This window comes from Simochromis diagramma, unplaced genomic scaffold (genome assembly GCF_900408965.1).
Source record: "Simochromis diagramma unplaced genomic scaffold, fSimDia1.1 OVJJ01000131.1, whole genome shotgun sequence".
Classification (NCBI taxonomy): domain Eukaryota; kingdom Metazoa; phylum Chordata; class Actinopteri; order Cichliformes; family Cichlidae; genus Simochromis; species Simochromis diagramma.
The window spans coordinates 2,811,238-2,825,737 of record NW_024387200.1 but is presented as its reverse complement, the minus strand read 5'-3'; the positions used below and the strand labels follow the sequence as shown (position 1 = coordinate 2,825,737).

Sequence of the window (14,500 nt, the reverse complement as noted above, 5' to 3'; positions counted from 1 at the left end):
AAGCGATACCATGAAGAATTACAGACGTTCTGACGGCAGAAAGGTGTCCAACCCAGGACTGGCGAGGTGTATATTCTCTATAACACTTTTGCAGTTGAGACTGCAAAAGTGTTTACCGGTCAATTCTGGCTATGGTTTTATATAGAAACCACACAGACTGAGTAATGAGGTGTCATCTATGACATAGACATCTATGCAAATCAGTGACATCTGTAGAAAGCAAAGAAGTGACAAGCCTGAAAATGTTACACTCTCAGAGAAGTAGGTCACGAAACCACAACCTAGAATGTGGTGGAGGGGGGGGGCATGATTCACATCACAGACAAAGGGAAGAGAAAAGCTGAAAAAAGGGACATATTGACAGTAGCTGCTGAGTCAAGTAATGGCTACGAGGGGACAGTCTAATTATAACACTGTAGACAGGCTCATGCTACTTCACAATGCATGTTTTTGTTGTGGCGAAGTGAGTCATATGACAATTTTTAGTGGCATTTTTTCTTTGAGGTCTTTGTCTAATTTGCTGTTTTGGTGGCCGCAGAGAATTGGGCAGCAATGGGGAGAAAAAGAACAGCAGAAAAGAAGAAAACTCACAGAAATATGGAGATGACAAGTCTGAAGGACGAGAAAGATTCCATGCACAAGTATAGATTTTAGACAGAAAGGGAAATGCATAAAGCAGAATTGAAATGTGACGTTTGACTGCCAGCCTAAAAACAAGGGCTCAGTAGGAGCACTTCCAGAGCTGACAGTGTTTTGAGTTATGTTTCTTTTGTTGTTAAGAAACAGAGAAATATGAACATCAAGAGAGAAGAACCCTGTGCCAAGTGTGTGAACGTCTTACACTCAACGAGGGATATTGGGATGTCTGCCACAAGGGTGTTAGAAGGCTAGCAGCTTGGAGAGACAGAGTGAGGCACATGAATGAGCAATGCAACTCACATAACTCCAGTGCAACACAGCCTTCTGCGCTGCATTCTGCCCCAATCTCTGCTCGTTACATAACACCATATTACATCCAAATTCCCCAGAGTACAAATGAACCAAAATTGGCATACTTGGATTCAATAACACTTTCTTATTTTTCCATTTTGATTTCATACCAAAATAGAAATCAGTCCTGAAAGGATTGGGCTGGCATTTTTATTTATTTATTTATTTTATTTCAAAGACTCCATGGTAAAAGACAAAATGTTAGCTTGTTTCTCCTCTACCCCAAAAGCCACAAATTCCTTCTGAAACATATCATTTAAACATGTCAAATAAAAATTAAATAAATACAATATACTTTAGACTTTTATAATACACTCTCTTTGTAAGGCATTGTATATATAAATATAACAGGATTCCCATCCATGTTGTCAGCCTATTATTAGATGGCCAACCGAACACAGCAGCCCTGGCTGTAGGTTTAATCAAATGCAGCTTTTTAATGTGTGACTTCTAAAGTAGAACTTGCCCTACATTCTAAGAAACATCCACTACACCATGTCTGAATGCAAGATTTATATTGCTGTCCTTTAAAGACTGGTGGGAAAAATCAAGGTATAGCAACATAACAGCTGGTATAGTCACTTGTGTAGAAACTCAATTCCAGAAATGTTAGGACTAAATGAACTATATTATTGCAAATCTCATAAATCAATACTTTATTCAAAGACATAGAAAACAGAAACTGAGAAAATGTGGTATTTTATGAAAAATATGAGCTTATTTGGAATTTGATGGCAGCAACATGTCTAAAGCAAGTTGGGACAGGGCCATGTTTAGCATCAACTCTTCTGTTAAAAAGAGTCCATAGAAATCTGGGAACTGAGTTTATGTACTTTTGGGAGGGAATAATTGTCCATTGTTCTTGTCTGGTGTAGGATTGTAGCTATTCAGCAATTCAGGGCCATCTTTATTTTATTTTTTATATCATCATGTGCCAAATATTTTCAGCTAGTGAAAGATTTGGGCTGCAGGCAGGCCAGTTCAGCACCCGGACTCCTTACCCTGACAAGTCAAGTTGCTATAATAGATTCAGTATGATGTTTATCATTTTCTTCTCCTGAAAAATACAAAATGTAAATGAGCATATGTCGCTCTAAATCTGTACAGTATATATCTTCTAGCACTGATGGAGTCTTTCCAGATGTGCCAGCTTTCAATTCCATAGAAACTAACAAACCGACATACCATCAGAAGTGAAGACTTTTGAGGTAAATAGTGATAATAAGCCAGATGTTTGCTCCCCTCTTTGTCTGGAGGTTGTACTGTCTATGTTATCCAAATAATAATTTAAATGTTTAAGATTGACTGCAGAACAGTTTTATACGCTTCAGTCTATTTTAAATGATCGTTGGTCCAGAGAAGGCAGCAGTGTTTTTATATCATGTTCAATCTGGTTTTTTATTTGAATGATTTGGTTTAATGTGCATTCGTAGATGGCAAGGTGAACTGTCTTTCTGGTGTGTTCCTGAGCCCATGCAGTGATTTCAATCATGCCTGTTTTAATGCAGTTCTGCTTGAGGGCCCAAAATTAATGATCCTGTATTGATTTTAGGTCGTATCCCTCACACACAGAGATTTCTCCAGATTCCCAGTCTTTTGATGGTTTTATGTACTGTGAGTGATGATATATTCAAAATCTTCCCAATTTTGCATTTAGGAAAAATTTTCTGACACTGTTACACAATTAGCTGTTTACTATGAACGCTTTAAACTGAGGTATACATCAACAATTTACAGTCTTTTAAGCATATTTAGGTTGTGTTGGGGAAAAAAGGAAATTTGTCAAGTCCTCTATTTAGCTGCTGTGCAACCTTTTCAAATGCAGAGCACAACATTAGTTGCCTGTCAGCCAAACAACAAAACACAACAATAGAGCATCCCTCCTGGTCAAATCTAGCACCAACAAAAGAGGCGACAATTAGGTGACCGTGAGTCTGCCTAACTGTAAAAGGTGCCTCACTGCAACTTAATCATGACACTTTTTTTGGCACAAAAAGTAGCTGCATTCACACACACACGCGTGTGTGTGTGTGTGTGTGTGCGCATTGACCTTTTCATTTCAAATATCCTAAACTGCACTTTCATTTGTAGAGCGAGTACAATGGATACCTGCAAACAAATGCATCTGAAAATCTACCATTTCAGACTCCTAAGATCCACTTGCTTTTACTCCAAGAATTTAGATTTAGGTGTTTATAAATTTTGAACAATTCTTAACAGATTTTCATTTGTGACTATCTGCTTATATTTTATGTGAATAGCCATGCTTCCAGTAACAAACTAATATTATTTTACTAGTTGTTAGCTAACTTTATGAAATACCACGAGATTTTTAAAAAAATTTAAAAACAAGGGGGGAAAAAATTACTAGAAAGAAATTGAATTAAAAATGTTGTTACTGTAGGAAAGCTCCTGAAATAGCTTACGTCTGAGGGTCAGACTGTTACTGATGAGATACAAGGTGAGGTGACACGCTGTGAAAAACCAAGTACACAGTGAAGCCAAAAAAAGGCCTTAAGCAGGAAAACAAAAACCTGTTCTCCCAGAGCACAACTAATGCATGCTCTGCAACACCATAGCAACCAGGTAGAAGTGGGTCAGACAAACAGGTCAAGATAGATGAACAAGTGAAATGTGGTTTCTCTTTTACAACCTAATTAATACCTCCAATACTTGTCTGGACGCCCACCCCACCTCTTTTGGCTAGTTTGTGGGTTTAAAATCAGACTGACAAACCAAACAAGCCACTAGTGGCTAATCTGAGCAGTAGACGAAAGGCGAAAGAAGAAACAAACTGCGAGATGTACTGAACAGCATCTTGGGGTGTGTACACAAATGATTCGTTTTTGGAACTGGTGAAAGAAATAATACAATTTGTGTTCTATTTAGCCTCTAATATTTACAAATTCTTTATTTCTTATAAATAATATGCATCCATAGTTGGTCGGCCCTCCCTGAGTCTGGTTCTGCTGGAGGTTTCTTCCAGTTAAAAGGGAGTTCTTCCTTCCCACTGTCATCACAGTGACAGTCATCTGATTGTTGGGGTTTTCTCTGTATTATTGTAGGGTCTTGGCCTTACAATATAAAATGCCTTGAGACTGGTGTTGTTGTGATTTGGCACTAAAAGAAAAATAAATTGACTTGACTTGTTATAGACTCATTAATAGTCTTGCTGCTTAGATATTCTTTACAGGCAGACACTCTTTTACTTTATGCTCGAGTGCAGAGGGAAGTGTTGAGCATGGACTGATTATGATGTCCACTGACACTCACAGAAGCACTGGAGCGGACATGGAAAGCAGATTTATTTTATTTTAAAAAAGATAACTGATAAAGCAAGAAAAGAGAGTGGATACCTCTCAGTTTGATTTATCTATATCATGATGAGAGAGACAAGCAAATATTCATAGTATAGATTAGAATGGGCAGCGACAACTAAAACAGAGTTTATCATTATCTATCAGTCAGAAGGAAATTTATTCGTAGCTTTTCATCAAGTAGTCTAGAAATGTAAAAACAGGTAGACAGCAGCACTTCATGAGTCTAACAAGTTGATATGTTGAAAAGGGAGAATTTATTTATTTATTTCTTCAGCCTAAAATACCAAACTCATTTCCATTCCTGCTAACTGCAGGAAACATAATGAACCCAATCATGGCGATTTTCCACAGGTATTTCACTGACATCTGCATCCTGGAATGAAAGAAGATACTAATTTGGCTGGAAGGACCGAAAAGAATTTTTTGATTCTATGGGTGTGTGTGAGTAAGTGTGTGTTTGTCAGAGTGTGGGTGCATGGCTGTGAGAAATACACAAACTCCAGCAAGTGATGAAGCAAGGCGAAGCTTCCAAGTCTTTTATATCCTATACAACCCTCGCTGCTACCATACAGAGCGCCCAGGGACTGGAAAAATTTAATCACGCTAAACATATGTGTAAGGCGAGGTGATGCACTATCAACTGAATACATGCATGAGGAAAATCAGAAAAGAATAATGTCAAGAAGATTCATACTCAACATCTAGTAAATAAGACACGTTCCCACAGGACCAGTCAGGCTGCTGCATATCACCCCCACATGCTGAGGCACAGTGAGGAAGCATTTCATACAGAAAAACTCAATGGAACGTCCTCAATTTGGCAAAAGACGCTGAAAAATAAATGTTTTACTCAAATATGTCAATATATACTGCAGATGTACAGTATATGTGTGGATATTTAAATGATGTTTCAAAGTGTGGTTATTCCGTTCATAAATCACAACTCTAATGCACTGACATGACTTCTAAAACCCACTTAGAAAAAAAGCCTTATTGAGATTCCTGTGTAGGCAAAGTTTACACCCACATCAGACCGAGATTATTTCATGAACATTTTTTTTTTAAATCTCTACACTATTCACAAAATATTTATTTGTTTTTATTGTAATATAAAGAGTATTTTCTTAACTGTGATGGAGTCACTTACAATTCGTTTATTGACACACCAGAGCCGAAAACCAGTACTATCAGGCATTTTCATATGCTTGGAGCACACAAGCATAACTTGGCACCGAATTCAGTCATCCAAGCTAAATAACAGAAATATGATATTTTTAGACCTACAAAACCCTTCCTTTGGCTTATTACCACACAACCAACTGGAAGGCTTTGATTTGCAGAGCTTGAACATTAAAATATAGTCATGGAATTCCGCATTTTCTAAATAGTTAGAGATGACTCACCAAAACAAAGTTTCTCAGACATATCTGAGACAGGCATGATAACAGTCAATTTCACATCTAACAGCCAAAGGGCCCCTTTTGCATGGGTCTTGCATGGTCTGCTTGTGTGCACTCTCTCCAGGAACTTTAGCTTCCTCCCAAAGACATGCATGGGTTAGATTAACTGGCAATTCTAAATTAGCCATAAGTATAAATGTGAGCAAGATTGGTTGTTTATGTCTTTGTATTAGCTCTGCGACGGACTGGGCACCAACACCAGGAATGCTTGCTGCCTCTGTCTTAAAATCATAACATTTCTCAGTTTAAACACCTTCTGTCCTGTTTTCGGTCACTTCTGTGGTGAGAATATGCAGCTAAAAGTACTCGATTAGGTCTGGATCATCTACACAATTAAAATTGGCAGAAACCGGCTCTGATGCCAACTTATGAAGTTGATAAATGAGTGTTTTTATGGCGAGGACTGCCTGAATATAAAATGTATAGGAGACACATGAAGGTCAGGCAAATGAAGTGACCTTAGAAGATATTGACACCTGGTTCATTATGAGACTGAAAACCAAAGGGCGTGTAGTAGAGTATCCTGCACACTGTCTATATTTCGCCTCTATAAGTGTAGGTAGGGCTTATTTAAATCCATGAATGGATTAACAGGTTGTTAGGAGTAAGGTAGGCAGGGATACTGAACAGATGTGTAGGGATACTAAACATTGTGGTAAACCAAGTGAGAAGTTAAGAACTAGGGTTCACACAAAGGGGAATATTTATGGAGTAAACTCCCCAAGAGATAAACTGGCTAGTAATGGAAGAAATGCATCAATGGGACAAAGAAGCAAGCTGGGTTGGACCTCCTGAGGCAAAACGGTCATTGGATAAAATGTGAATGTGGAGTGAAAATACAACTTGCGGTGGGAGATTTATAATATGGAGACACTGTTTAATTCATGTCTTTAGCATAGTGAAACTCCTTAAAAACCCACCCTAACCACCAAATCACTTTATAGATAGGTGAGATATTTTTCTGTCATTTCTGTTTAGTTATATAAGTTGTCTAAGCATACCAAGACAGCTAACATAAAAGCTCAAGTAAAAAAATCGCTCAGGAAGAAATAGATTTGTCACCTGATTTAAATATACTGCTGGATTTGTCCATAACAATATAAAGGGGAAAGACTAAAGGATTTCATAGCTGGCATATTTTAGGACAGGTATGGGTGGGAAGAGATTAGAAAATGGGAGTAGATTTGAGGAAGCAGTTGATAAGCCCACAGGATGTAGCAAGCCCCACCATAGCTGGTGCAGATAAAACACACAATGGATGGTTTAGTTTGTGGAGCTCAAAATGTCACGGGAGGACACGGCAGATGAGACGTGAAAGAAAATGCTTCAGGTTGGGATAAACTGGTCACTGAAAGTTTGCTAAAATGTTGATGGTAGTAATAACCTAACAATTCCTGAAACTGTTAAATATGAGGATTAATAATATATTAATATGAGATTTTTACAAGTATCTTTGGCAATAACATAAACTGGAACTAAAACTGAGGAATCCATAAACACATTTTCTGGACAATGAGCCTCTTGTTGTTCTCTTGCTTGTTTCCATGATAAAGAGCCACTGATCAGCAGGATTATTTCACACAACAATAGTCTAGAGGCGTTTTCTGCTTTTGTGCACTTCCTATTTTAGTACGGATCCTATGCACAGTTTTATAAATGAAACCATATTCTCTATTTTTCTGATGCCTATGCATTTGAATTAGGAAGCTACATAACAACAGTACCTATTTGGTTTTTTACCTAAGCTACATGCAACATCATTTAGTAAAATCAAAATAAATGAAAGGCATTTTTGATTACTTAATTTGTACATGCTTGAAAAAAGGGTTGAGCTATATGTATTAAACATCTTAAGAGTTCTTGTGAGTTTTCTACTAAATCTTTTGTGTTTGGTACATAAAAATAATCGGTGCATCTACCCGCAAAGTAATTTAACGGTTCAATTCAAAATTTAATTAGGCACTGGCAGTTAACGTTTATTACATGGCTATATCCTTACATTTACATCGTAAATTGTAAAAGTATAATAAAGATATTTTAATGGTTATAGTAGCAGCCAATAAAACTGCTACTGCATCATACATTTGATCCATGAATTGGTTCCCTAAATGCAGGCTATCCCTGGATTATGTGAGAAGGGTTTTCCCTTTCTATTGTTTGTGCTTGTGCTAAATTCAAGCACTTGGCAGATTCAGTGCAGTGCTCGTCAGCCCTGTGGTAAACTGCAAACCTTTTCCAATATGCTGCAAGTTGTGTATTTGTGTACTCACATCGCTGTGTGCAGGTGTGACATTAACTGTGATCCTCTGAGAATGGATAAATGACAAAAGATGTGATCCTCCCCATCCCCGCCCCTTTTCACTCTCCCTCAGAGACATGTTGAGGGGGAGGCAGCAATGAAGAAGAATCTGTGTATCTGTCAGTTTGTCTGATAGCCCTGCACACTCTCCACCCTTGTCCCTCTGCAGGGGCTAAGCTCCTGAAGACACTGCTTAAAGTGTCACAACACTTACAAACCAAAGGTAGCCATACTTCAGTTGCAGACCAGAGGAGGCATGGTTATGGAGAAGCCCCTTGAACTCGGTGCAAGTCATTCTGTCAGAGAGTAGTCAGACTGAGAGACACAAAGCCACAAGCAGAAACATACATTTAAGGGTTAATGCGGTGACACACAACACACAGAGGCATGAAAATGACTGCAGGGGCCATGCATCACACGGTGCTCTCCCACACATCCATAGGCATACAAACACACATACGCAAGCACCTTGTCACTCAAGGAAGCAAAGTATGTGATCTGGCACAGGAAGGAGGGCGCTTACATAACACTTGATTTTTTTAAAGGTGTAATTGAATGTCTTTTTGGGTTAAGTGAAAATCATCTGGGTGCACCAGCCATATCAAAGCTGACATTCATCAAAGTCTGCCATAATAAGAAAAAGTCATTTGATGTGAAAAGAAATTCACAATACACACAAAAATCATACCTGATATACTTTTATTTGATATGCAAAACTTACAAATCTTATGTTTTTATGAAAATGTATAGATACGTAAAATAGATACTGTAACTTCACCCAGTTTCATTAAATACTGCTTATTATCCTTGCTAAATGCAGTCAGAAGGTGTGTGTGTGTATATATATATATATATATATATATATATATATATATATATATATATATATTTATTAGGGGTGCAACAATACTCGTATCGATATTGAACCGTTCGATACAGTGCTTTCGGTTCGGTACGCATATGTATCAAACAATACAACAATTTTTATTTATTTTATCAACTTTTCTTCTGACGATGCTGTCTGTGTTGAGCGCTCAGTGGATCTGGGTTCGACTACTCCACCTAGGCTGCACTGTGGAGTGCAGATCCACTGAGCGCAGCGCAAGCTAGCAAGACAGAAGCTAAGCTCGTTGCAACATGGCAACTCCCTCAACGCTACCCGAAATTGAACCTCCCCCACCCTCATTCAGAGCTGGCGTTTGGTACTATCTTGGTTTTCATGTGAAGCATGACCCTGATGGTAAGCGCGTCATGGACAAAAGTAAAACAGTATGTCGGATGTGCCACGCAATGCTCAATTCGTGGGAACTAGTGCATTAGCACAGTTAGCTTGTTAATGTGTTGACGCCGTCCAGCCCCATGCACGGCGCGATCCGTGGTAGCTCGTTAACGGAGATTTGCCGCGTTATGGCGTTAATGTCATTTTAACAAGATTAACGCTAACAGCACTAGTGGGAACACAACGAATATGGCTGCACATTTACGCCGACATCATCCTAGTGCAAAGACAAGTGGAAGCAGACAAAAACAACAAGCATGCATGCTACAAACTTTACCCGAGTCATTTACAGCCGTTAGCACATGATTCTCCTTATGGGGACCTGATATGTTTAATATGCTGCTGAGAATATAGCCCAGAAGAAGCATATAGTATAGCTTTTATTTTGGAAAGAGCCATTTCTCTGTAATAAACTCTCTTTTCCAAAGATGAGTGATTTCTCCATCAGATAGATTTATTTTTTTATTACTTTGTTGTTTCAGCAACATTAAATTTAAAAACTGTACTTTTGAGTTAAAATATATATTTATAATTTTAATAAATGACAAATTAAAAGAGCATGAACATTTTTTTGTATCGAAAAAATATCGAACCGTGACACCAAAGTATCGAACTGAACCGAACCGTGAATTTTGTGTATCGTTGCACCCTTAATATATATATATATATATATATTTGTCACATTATAATTCTCCAGAATAAATTGCTTTCAGTGGGAAAGAACACATTAATTCAAAAACACACATTAATTCAAAATAGATGCTAATTTATGTTTTTAAAAAAGTGGTTGTGGTCACAAAAAAGTAAAAACAAAAAAAACAAAAAACAGAAAATACAATAAAAAAAAGCTGAGATGGATCTCAGATGTGACAAAAGCTCTCATCTAAGGTATTACACTTCCTTGATCCAGTTTAAATTCCAAGAACCACCTAGTAAAAATGACCATTTCCTCATTTTCAAGAGTATAACACAATGCACCCGGTGCATTATGTAAGGACACAATAACTATATGCTCAAGGCAGCTAGAGATACGTAGCGTGACATCTCTATGTATACAATACATATATGTAGGTATTGAGGCCTCATGATTAACACATGGACATGCTTTCTGAGACAAACACTGCTCACACAATACAGCTAAGGCAAATTCCTGGTTATAAAGATACATTTTAGTGTTGAGAAAAAGAAACCACAGATCATAAAATAAAAATGGCTCCCTAAATGACCAGTATTTAATGGTCAAACATTCAATTTCAACGGCGGAATCCATTGGGATTATCAGTAAAGTTGACTATAACAAATGGTCAGTGTTGAAGCAGCGGGCAGTTTAAGATCAGTTGCTGTTTACAACACTAAATATTAAACATTTGCTTCAAAGTGGGATCGATATGTAATCATCACCTCTCTTGCTCAGATCTGTTCACGTTAATTTCTTCTTGAATTGTGAAACAGCTCTGCAATCGGACAATACAGAGCTGGGCAAGATATAATAACCAATTTAAGCACCACAAATATAACCACATCAGACTCAGAGTCGAAAAGGAACAGTGCAGTTTCACTCCCTTTTTCACTGTCAATGCTTATTCTCTGACAATAACAAATCCCACACACAAGTTCACTTCAAAACATTCCTGGAGCTTGAGCTGTATGAAACACACTCTCACTGTAAACAAGCACTCATTTTAAGAATGAATTTAAGATTTAGTGCAGGAACAGGCATGCATTCTTGTCTGTGCACACGCAAGGCACGAAGATTTGGTGCAGATTAAGGCAGTGGGCATTTTTTTTGCTTTGTCTTTTTGTCCACAGTGTTTTTTAGGAGGAAGAAAACCATAAAGCCTTGCAGGGTGATCTGTCTTTTCAACTGACCAGGAGTGCATATAGAAGAGGTTCTTGGCAGTTGTTCATCCTCATCTCTGCAGCTCTGTTGTTTAAAGTTCCTCAAAGAAGGCAACCCTGGACTTGGTGCTCTGTAGTGTAAGCTGTGTAAGAATCAATAACAAAGGTGTGGTGAGGTTTTATATGAGGGGTAAAAATAAACACAAGAGGAGGAGTATTCTGGCAAGCAATCAAAATAAGTAAAAAGACAGAAATCTTTATTGGAGATTCTGATCATGAAAGTCATCGCCTGGCCTTTCCCTTAGCCTTTTTGCCTGATCTAATCCTTCCGTCTATTCCCAATACACACAGTGTGTGCAAGACCCTGACTTTCAACCAAGACACCATAAAAAGAGTGCAGCGTGCAGATGGTCAGCATGCTTATACATACTGACACAATAAGAAATGTGATTTGACAAAAAATTGGTTAGCAGGTAGCTGTAATTCTGAATGTACACACATGCATGTGTAATCCAATTATTTCTCTGATGAAGCACTTTTAATTAGACACTAGAAAAGCCAAACACATAATCTGACTTGTTTCCCTTGACTAATCAAAAGACTAAATGATCACAAGAAGAGGATAATTGGAGATTCTTTGGCGTGTTTACTGCAAATATACCCCGAAGGTTATTCTGATTGTAATGAATCTCTGATGGTGTAAAGGCATGCAATGTTGTTGATACACCCTACATAGATTATAATATCCAGAAACTGAAAGAAAATCTGCCTCTATTAAGGTTTACAACTCAATCAGGGTACAACACAACTTTGCAGGTTTTCCAGCTCTCTGCTACAGACAATCAAACAGATGAGGAGAGAAGTGGGAGATCAATGCCAGTCAGAGAAAAAACTGTTAATTGTCTTTCTCTCCAGGTTTAAATGAGCTGGTGATGGATTAATTCGGGTCACTGGCTGTGCTTTAACCGTTCAGGTGAAGCTAACCGTTGACTTATCTAATACTGCATAAGATCGCACCAAGGCAAATTGGCTGGGCAAACTAGTTTCTCTTTTTAACATCTGCAGGGCAAAGGGAATTAAACCGACTGCCAAAGTCAATATTACACGGGGGATGAAGGAGGACAGTTCAGGAAATCCAGTTTTTTCTGGGGAATGTGCTGATTGAGGGACTTAAGCAAATCCAAACAGATAATGTGTGGGAAGGGGATGGATTAGCAGTGTTATGTTTACTGATCACCTTCTAGTGTCCCTGCTGACAGAAAGCCTGAGCTATATTTGTGTGTGTTAAAGTCTGACCGCATGCTTATCTGTATCTAACTCTCGAGCATTTTTCTCCACACTGGCCACAGTCTCCACTTTAGAAAGAGCAAAAACTCTTTCCTCGATGTTCCAGGTATTAGTGCTATGAAAGACACAGCAGCAAGATATTTCCAGAAAAGAAATGCTTTTGTACAATAGCTAACCTCCTTTGTCTGCCACTTCATACGGTCTGAATGGACTGCCACATATAGCATAAAAAAAGCCCTGCCTCTCTTAAAGTTCACACAGAATCTCTAAAGCTCTTGTATTGAGACTTATTTACAGAGAATGAGCTCTCTGTAAGCCCTGGTGCTAACAAAACAGAAACTGTGGCCTGGATGAAACGCAAAGGCACTGTGCCGTGTCAAAGGAACGTTCATTAATCATCCAAAGGGGGAGAGTGAGTCTGGGAGGAGAAAACTTTGCCCGGGGTTGCAGCTGGTCCTGATGCTTTGGGCTCAGTGATCTGTGCTTCGTTCCACATTCCCTCTGCTCTTCTTTTCCCACCGTCTCCTCCTCACCCCAACCACCCCCTGGTCACTAACTTCACAGTGCATTCTTGGAACTTATCCGTGACTCAGCCTCCTTCAAACTCCTCTTCCTTTTTAGTGCGCCCCCCACCTTCCCTAAACTTCTCACCTCTTTTAGCAAAGCTGACTTAGCTTCCTCACTCTTGATTTCTTTTCCCTTCCCCCTGCAATGCCACGAGGCCTGGCCCCTTCCCTCACTAACAAGATAAATGCCAACGCCTCTGGTTCAATTAAAGCAACACTTTTAACTCAGCTCCTTTTCCACTTGCATGCCAGAGGTGCCCCCATCAATCCAAATGACTAATCACCAGGCAAAAATCAATTAGTGCTCCCCCTAACAAGCGTATTTTACACTCAGAGACAAAATGAAGGAGGGTGGGCTCTTTTGTTACACAATGTGCTGTGAACAACCCAAAGTTTTATTTGATACTTTTATTTAAATTAGAGAGATACTGGAGTGGTAGGATAAAGGAGAACAAGTCTAATCTGCCAGTTCATCAGAGGACAGCGGAAATATAATCTTTTTATAACAATGCTGCTGACTTTGACCAATCAATTATGGAATATCCCACAGGCCAAGAGCCTGCCACATCTACTGTTTTTATATCATTACTAAACCAGAGACTGGGTGAGATGAAATCGCTAATACTAATGGAGTTGCTATAAGATTAATGCAAACGCACAGATTTTCACAAAGACTGTACATAAAAGATGGACACAAGTAGGCTACTGTGACGTCACCTGTTGTTCCAACGTGAAGCCTTGAGCTGACCTCTTTATCTGGTGCAATTTTTGTCTTTGGAACCAGATGTGTCACAGCAACAGGTATATATGATTTGGAAGCACATCGCACTGCGTGCTCATGGCTGCCTGTCAATCACAAACATAACCCCTGTAGCTTACCCTGCTTTAACCTTCTTTTTGACTCAAATGAGCACCATAATGTACAAAATGGCTCAATAAGACTTGAGTGACTGAGACCATAAATTCATGAATACTTGTTTTTGCACATATAGTCGTTGCCTTGCTACTAGAAACAACTGCTTTATTTTTTTTAGACCTGGTTGCTAAGTTCATCTTTTATATACAGTTGTTGTCGCTACAATAGGAGGGGGCCATCCAGGAAGTATTGAGAGTTTATTTAAACTTCATAATACTGTAAATGTGGCTCATGTAAGCTCATTGGATAGCAGTTGAATGGCTTAAATAACTGTAAATGTAGTGATGTGTTTCTCACTTCATTAAATGTTTTAGTGCTCATTTATATTCATTTATAACCATGAGAAAAATATCCGATGCATTTGCTTCACTTCCAGAACCACTTTATGATTCAAGATTTGCTGTTTTTAATTAAAATAACGATCACATGTACCTGGCATCAGTAGCAGTTTGCCTCCCCCTAAAACTAAAGTCAGATTAGCTTGAAATAGTAGTAGCTGCTGAGACAGCTTTACTCACACTTTCTTATCTCTTCTCCTCTGCAA

The 14,500-nt window shown here is 38.6% G+C and overlaps 1 protein-coding gene across 4 annotated transcripts in view; it reads right to left on the bottom strand.

Annotated features, from left to right (window-relative positions):
- Positions 1-14,500, bottom strand: part of nf2a (neurofibromin 2a (merlin)) — a 78,733-nt gene that overhangs the window by 36,496 nt on the left and 27,737 nt on the right. For 3 of the 4 annotated variants that reach the window (XM_040050688.1, XM_040050689.1, XM_040050691.1), the window contains one exon: positions 11,139-11,330. The exons of the other annotated variant lie outside the window; for it this stretch is intronic. In XM_040050688.1, coding sequence (XP_039906622.1) covers positions 11,280-11,330 — 51 coding nt within the window. In that variant the 3' untranslated portion in view covers positions 11,139-11,279. Of the gene's footprint in view, positions 1-11,138; positions 11,331-14,500 lie in introns of those variants that run through there. 4 annotated transcript variants of the gene reach the window in all.